At 38.2% G+C, this 7,823-nt stretch overlaps 1 protein-coding gene across 1 annotated transcript in view; it reads right to left on the bottom strand.

The window, feature by feature from the left end:
* Positions 1-4,044: 4,044 nt before the first annotated feature.
* Positions 4,045-7,823, bottom strand: part of LOC102776061 (uncharacterized) — a 13,255-nt gene continuing 9,476 nt past the window's right edge. The window contains exon 6 of the mRNA XM_006804203.3: positions 4,045-5,171. Within this exon, the coding sequence (XP_006804266.2) occupies positions 4,991-5,171 (181 nt within the window). The 3' untranslated portion in view covers positions 4,045-4,990. The remainder of the gene's footprint in view (positions 5,172-7,823) is intronic.

Below are 7,823 nucleotides of genomic sequence, written 5' to 3'. Positions count from 1 at the left end.
AAACACGCACACAAAAAAATAATTATGTGCTGGAATGTGCAGAAAATAGGTTTAAATATTAAACAAATTTCTTCCAGTCAGAGAATGTTGCAGATAATTTAATTTTTGCTTGATGCATAAAGTTAAAAGATTAAAACTAATAAAACAAGTTTTAAAAAGAGACTTTTCCATTTGATTACATTTTGTATGATGATTATGCAGAAAAAGTAGAATTGGGCTGAAAGATCTATCGCTTTATCACCTATTCAGGTTGTAAATTGTGTTTTTAAAAAGTAACTAAGTAACTAAGTAATTAATTACTTTTGAAAATAAGTAATCAGTAACAGGATTACTTTGTTGGCGAAGTAATCAGTAATTAGTTACTGATTACTTTTTTCAAGTAACTTGAATAACACTGCACAAATGAGTGATTTGCTCTGCAGTCAGGGTTAAAATTATCCTCAACAATTACTTAAAATGTATAACTTTGTCTACAGACACCAAAACGTTTTGTTTATTTCTGCTACAGGGAGGCGTTATATTCTGTTTGTTTTTATGGTTTGTATTGACATGAAATAAGCTACTAAACAACTTATTTACCACATATGTTTTATTATCACAGGAATTGATGTTCTGTAAATGAATACTTCAATTATTCACTTTCCAAACTGACTTTCATGTGAAATATTTTAAGCTTACGTCTGTTTTTATAAAACATTTAACAAGCATGTGTGTTGACAACAGACGGTCATTTGCACAGCAAACAGTGACTGAAGTTTGATCCTGTCATGACACTTTTAAGCTCAGCTGTTTCTCACTGACAGCGTTCCAGTTGACTGTTTGTCTGCTGAACACGTTTAAACACTACAACTCTGCTCAGCAAATGTAGTCCAGTTACTTCACCCCAAGTTGCAACTCACATCCTATTGGTTAAATATCCAGGTAATCCATCCTCTGTGGTCATAGGTGTGTGCTGAAATCAACAGTGACGTTCGACGGCCTCCTCTAATGAGGACTGGCTTAAGCTTCACCTCGGGCGGTGTCCTGTTTTAAGCAGTCGATGCAACAGGTTTAGGATCTGGTCTGATGATGTCACACAGCAACATCAGTGTTATGCAGCAGAGCTTGTTTTTTCTTAACAAGTCAAACAAAGTTTTAATGGCCTTTGTGAACCAACTATCAACAGTAGGTGTCCTTAATAAAGACAGGAAAGTCTTTCAGGAACAATATAATCAAGTACACTATATGCAATATGAAGAATACACTCGGCACTTAAGAAACTTTTTCAGATCTCTTTTAAATCCATTTAGACGTGACGCCTGAGACAAATCTACAGGGATGGGCTCACAGCTGGAGGTTTTTATTTTGAGTCAAAACTACAAAATAATGCAGGGCTCAGTTATCAGATGACATCAACATAGACAGTGCAGGTGCACAGACACAGAAACCTGCTAATTAGTGCAACATACCATAAAAATGAAATACTAGAGCTTCAATCCACAAATACAATAATCCATAAAAAATCCATAACATCTGTGAGCTCCTGAAGGCACCAACACCAGGGGTCCAGTCTAGTGAGTGGAAATAGGCCACACCCCCTAATAATGCAAACTTCCACACTCAACGAGTGAGTTATTAAAGAGGTAAACATAAAAAGTACAGTTGTTATGAATGGTGTAAGTAGTCATAGAGATGAAACAGACTGTAAATATGTTGATTCGTGCCGCTGAGTGTCGTGCAGTGAACTTGTGCTGAAAATATGTGTGGTATAATTTTTTATATTAAATATTATCTAACTGAAATCTGTTCCCTTCATTATAAAGCAAACCACCAAAAACACCTCTTGTTAATCTGTCATGTGATCTGTTTATGCTCCAACATACTCGCCACATTGTGACCTCAAAACGAGCTCTCAGCTGTAAAGTGGACGACAGCTATGACGCACCGTTACCTACTTATATAACTTTACATCTGGAAAAATAAAAAATCTGATAAACTTATACTAACTTATACTAATACGTTGATAAACAGAAAAATTATGACTGTCATAGTGTTCAGTTTGGATGACTGTAGATGCTATTTGAGCTCTTTGTATAATCATTTTCATCAGTGATCACTTGAAATCTTCCTGGTGTGATTTGCTGGTTGAACATTATTATAACAGTGTCAGTAAGGAGTCAGCGTGTTCCTCCAACCCAAGCTAATGAACCATGACAGAAAAGGGCTAATTGACTTCCTGAAAACTCCATGTGGTAACAAGCTCAGGAGCTGGAGTGCAAACGCAGGGCTCAGCAAACACTCTTCATTCAGGGCCACTTTAACAGGAAGCAGACGAGATGAGGGAATGTGGGTCTTTCAGCTCGGCAAGGATGGAATGAGGCGTTTGAGGCTTGTTTTTTGTACATGTAAATAATAATAATAATAATAATAATAATAAAAGAGCTGATATAGTGAAGGAGAAGTGAAATAAAAATGAGAATAGATAACTAGATTTCTTTTTCATCATGATCTTATATGTCTAAATTATATTTATATTCATTTTGTTGACCAGATAGAAAATAATAAATCACAATAAATTACTTTCCCCTCAGGGAACGACTCTAAAACTGATTTAATCTAAAAACACAATTTAAAACATTCAAACTGTTTTTAATTTCAGCAACTTTACAGGAAATTATTTCCCAGCAGGAAGAAATTACACACATAAGTTATTTTAAGTGACTTATTTTAATTTATTGTAATTTTAGTCCACAGACTGTGCTGTAGTCAACATCCTGACAGGCTGATTGTGGTAGCAGCGCCACCTGCAGGGCAACAACAGCAGTGCTGGGAGGACAGCTTCATCATTAACAGACTGCACATGTCTGCTGCTGGATAGGTGCACTTTTTGTATTCACGTGGCAGATATGAGTGACAGCAACAGCGTACACACATGGAGAAAATACAGTCGTTATTTACGCCACGGGACAACAAACATTTTTACTTCTCAAAGTACATCTTCAAAGAGGGGAATGTTACACATGTGGCTACATCACGTATGGATCAAACATGACGTGTATTTTATGTACAGTATATACACACAGACATCTAACACAATTCACATCTGATTCCACATATAAAACATTTAAAAGCATTTATAATTACCTTGAATCCCTGATTTAAGTCTGAAAGTGAATCATATAAAAATATATAAAAATAATTATGCAGTTTAAGGCACAGAAACACTGATGGAAGCCAGCGACACGTCCAGAGGAGGGCGGCTGTTATTCCTGTTAATGCCACCGAGCACAGAGAGTCCCAGTGTACGCTACACTATGCTTTGAATACAAACACATTTTTTTTAACTTCATACAGTTTCTTTTAAAGCTTTAGTTATTTTTTACTGCAGATGTTAAAATAAAAGTCCAGGGATTTTTAATGCTGTGATGTTATAAAGCTTACATTTAAAGTGAGATACATACAACTAATCAATAATCAGCAACATTTTTATGTATATAGTTCTACATAATGATTGTTTTAATTTAAGTATAAATGAATGCTAAAGGTTTTGTATTATTACTAGGGCTGCCACGGTTAGTCGACTAGTCACGATTACGTCGACTATCAAAATCGTCGACGACTGATTTAATAGTCGACGCGTCGTTTGAAACTTTGTTAGATCCCAAAAGACGCAGGAATAAGTAGTAGGATTTAAGAGTGTAATAACGGACTGAAACAGAAGATGGCAGCACTGCATGTACAAGGATGCCAGCTGCCGTTAAACCGCGAAGAAGAAGAAGCTGTGTCCCATAATTCATAGCGCAGCCCAGCTCAGTTGTCAACAATGGCGGCAGCTAGTTAGTTTTAATATAACTCTTATTATTCTTTCTGGGTCACAAAATAAACGTTTAACATATTTTCAGGCGAGAATGTAGCTGTGTAAACCTCAAATATCTGCTCAGTTTATCAAGACACCACATATTTTCAAAAGCGCTCCGACGTTTTCGGAGACGTCTGTTACCCACTAGCTCGATAGCTAGCCGGGGGCTAGGCTCACTAGAGCCGTGAGAACACCGGACTCCCGGCTAAGCGTTTTCAAACCCACCGCTGTCTTTCGCTACTCAGGTTAAACATGATATATAAGTCACTTAGATAACTTAAAAATGTTATTGTTTGGCTTTTTTTTAGTATTTTATTTGTTCCTGAGTAAATCGGTTTGGCTGAGATTAAAGTTATAGTTTTTACACAGCTGAATAAACGTCAAGCAGACAACTGATTATCAGAAGTGTGAGATGCTCGAGAATTTACTCCAGTGTCCTGTTATATTTTAGATAGCAAGGAGTTTATTAAACTTCACCGAAACAATCTGCAAATTTCATTAAAATTTAACAAACTATCATCTTGTCTTTATTTTTAGTTAGCACATACCTTAAACACTTAAAGCTGTAAGCTAATGATAGTTATATAAGAGCAGATGCTGCTGATGCAATAAGCTGTAGTTTTATGTCCAATGGATGATGATCTGATTAGTCGACTAATAGCAAAAATAATCGGTGACTAGTCGACTATCAAAATAATCGTTTGTGGCAGCCCTAATTATTACCAAAGTAGAGTTATAATGTTTTAGTTTCTCGCACCACTTTTCAAAACCTAAACCAAAACTATTTCATACATGATTAAGCTTTTAAAGAGACCCAGTTTCCTTGTGTTACCGTCTGTATGAGGGCACAGAGATACGCATGAGTCTGAAAGATCAGGGCCTCATCTGGACATGAACCTGGTTGTCAGTCCATACTGCAGTCCTGACTGCTACTTCAGGGACTTGACAGCACTGTAAATGTATTTTGACACTCAGTCTCTGTTGTGTTCATGCTTGTGGACAGAGCAAACTATCCATACACGTCACAAATAATGAGCAGTGAGCACAAACGGCACATGTTAATTAAATGCAAAAAGGTAAATAAGTGTTGATGACCTGATTACACTGTGACAGATAACCCAAGCAGCCAGTAAACAATGCTAACTGGTTTTCTTAGTGTGGTATGGCAGTGCTCGCGCCGGGGCCCATCTCTTTCTCACAGATGAAGGGTAGGTACATGCTGCAGGGGGCGTCGTACCAGCTCCGGATCGCCACTCGCTCCAACACACGTGTTTTCACGATGTAGCCGCAGTCTTCATCGATGTGGTTGTTGGGCTCACCCTCCTCCCAGAAACTACAGGAGCGAAACACATCGACATGTATAAAAACCTTTAACATACACTCATGTTCACCCTGGATCTGATGGTTCACGTTAAACATGTCAAGAAGAAGCGCTAGGGCAGTTTTATTCCTATAGTGCAGTGCAATTTACAAAACCACCACTTCTAACTATAATCCTAAGATTATTTTTCAAACTGGACAGTTTGCTTTCAGCATCCACTGACAGCTTCTGCTCATCTCTTAGATTTGAGCAACTTTGGAAAAAGTAACAGAGCAACAAAGTCTAAATTTATGTTTAGTCTATTTTTATGGCTGGTTACATTTTCCTCCCTCCTATTTTTGTTTCCCTGAACATGATCATCACACATGTGGAATTAAAATGCCACATTTTGAAGCTGGAGGTATCATCGTGCTGCTTACCCCAGAGATTATAGTTTGAATCCTTCATGGGCTCATAATTGTAATATTGTTAATTAAAAAGAAAGAAAGACTTGTTGGACCCTTTGTCCTGGTGTAGCAGAGCAGCTGTGTTGAATCAAGGACACATCTAAAACCTGCAGGGCCCCTGAGACCTGGAGTTGGACACCTCTGCTTTAGACAACTTTAAGTATAATGGTTGAATCTAACAATTGTTACTTCATCAGCTTAAATGTCTCCATCTAGATGAAATTCCACAGACACAGCAATCATATTTAAACATACCTAAGCTCTTTTGCAGCATTATCTAAATTAACTTTCATTTTCAAGGTCAGCGGCAAATAAAAGTCTATGTACAAAATATCCTGTCAAATTGAATGAAAACCACCTACAAGTTTGCTTTGCACTCAAATAGACTGTGTTACGTTCCCCTGAGGGGTCTAGGCGATGAGGGGGAGGTAACAAAAAGTGTCGGGGTCAGAAAAAGGAGTCAAGGAGGCAAAAGGGCTAAATTAAATAGTTTTATTAAAGTAGCTCAACTAAAAGAGACGGACAAGCCGCTATCACCATTTAAGGAAAACAAACAAAACTCAAGCGTTGGTCAATAAAGTAAAAAGTAAGTCAAAAAGAGAGCAGCTCACTAACTGCAAATACACCAAACGCACAGCTTGCTAGCTGCAACCACACAAAGTTTGTGTGGTTGCAGCTAGTGAGCTGTGCGTTTGTATCACAAACACACAGCTCACTAGCTGTAACCACACTAATGGCACCCTGGCCCAGAGCTCACCTTTCCCTGGGCTTAAATCTCTTTAATTACTGATGTGAGTCAGCTGTGTAAAAGGGAAAGGTGGCACCTCAGGCAGAAGAGGTGATGGGACACGCCCACACAGGCACCTTCAGGAGGAGGCCCTGCTAGGGCCGTAACAACTGGAAGTTATATTTCTAGCACCGTCTTTACTTTTGTAAAATTCCCTCTTATATTTCAGTTCACACTTGAGTAAAGTGGCTTCCTCTTATGATGTATCTGGTGGTACCCAAGGGTATAACAGTGTGCAACATAGTTTATCGCTAGAATTGAACCACAATGCTGCAGACTACACAGTTTAAGTTGCAACATTTATGGAAATAATGTATTTTATATTTTTGTCCATCTCAGAGAGTGATGTCATGATACTTTATTGTTTTGTTTTTCTTCATTGGGAATTAAAGCCCTTTACGTTTAGCTAGCAGGCAGGCAGACTGTGTGCCAAACAGAGACAGTTCATGCATCATTTATGATGAGCTGTTAGAAGTTTTAACTACTTGCTGCTCTTGTTATGCTCACTCAGCATAATCTGAGCTAGATGTCGAAATACCACAAAGAAAACTTTGATACCATCGTAAACATGAACAGATGAAACTGACAAAAGGATACGTGCAAGCAGGAATCATGTGGTGACTTAAACATGGCATCAGCTAAAAGGACCACCAAACCGCAGCACATGAATATTGACTGCATTCTACATTAAATTGGTTGTTAGGTTTAATTAATCCTGAACTGAAGATGCTGAAAGACTGTTGCAGATCTTTACAGTTCACATTAATCACTGGGTTTAGTAAAAACAATTAAAGATCACGTCCGTATGCAAACACAACTGCTTCTGCTTTTTTATAACCCTGTTTTCTTGGGTGCAAAGAACGCGAGTACCTGCTGAAGATAGTTACGCTTTAAAGTTGTGCTTCTTGTAGCTACATTTAGCGCCATCTCTAGTAATTAAAAGGCGTGCTCTTTTGAGATCAGCTGACTGACTCGGCCATTGTAGAACGTCCCATTTCTTAACCTCGAGAAGCTCTTGGGTCACTTTTGGCGCATGCGTTGGGTCCTTTGTCTGAACCTGAGCAGAGACTGCAGCCCTGTACACTTTCATCCTACTATCAGCAGTCACACCTCAATAAATACTAGAATTTGGTTCCAGTGGCAGCCATTTGTGGTCATGCGATAACGCTGCTTCCACCATGTTCGACAGATGATGTGACATACTTCTGATCATGAGTCGTTTCTCTTCTTATCCACACTTTTGTCCTTAAATCATTCTGGTTTCATCTGTCCAAAGATGTTTGTCCTTCTTCGCCTGCATGTCTCTTTTTAGTGAATGCTTTTAAATAAAAAGTCAACACTTTGACCAACTTCAGCGTAGGCTTCAGCTGCCTGATAGTCAGTTGTCCATTTCATTTTGAAAACCTGAAAGTGTTTAGGAAACGACCGCAT

Source organism: Neolamprologus brichardi, chromosome 22, assembly GCF_056152115.1.
Source record: "Neolamprologus brichardi isolate AB-2024 chromosome 22, ASM5615211v1, whole genome shotgun sequence".
In the NCBI taxonomy this organism is placed as follows: domain Eukaryota; kingdom Metazoa; phylum Chordata; class Actinopteri; order Cichliformes; family Cichlidae; genus Neolamprologus; species Neolamprologus brichardi.
Note: the sequence above shows the minus strand (reverse complement) of the source record. Positions and strands in the feature narration are given on the sequence as shown.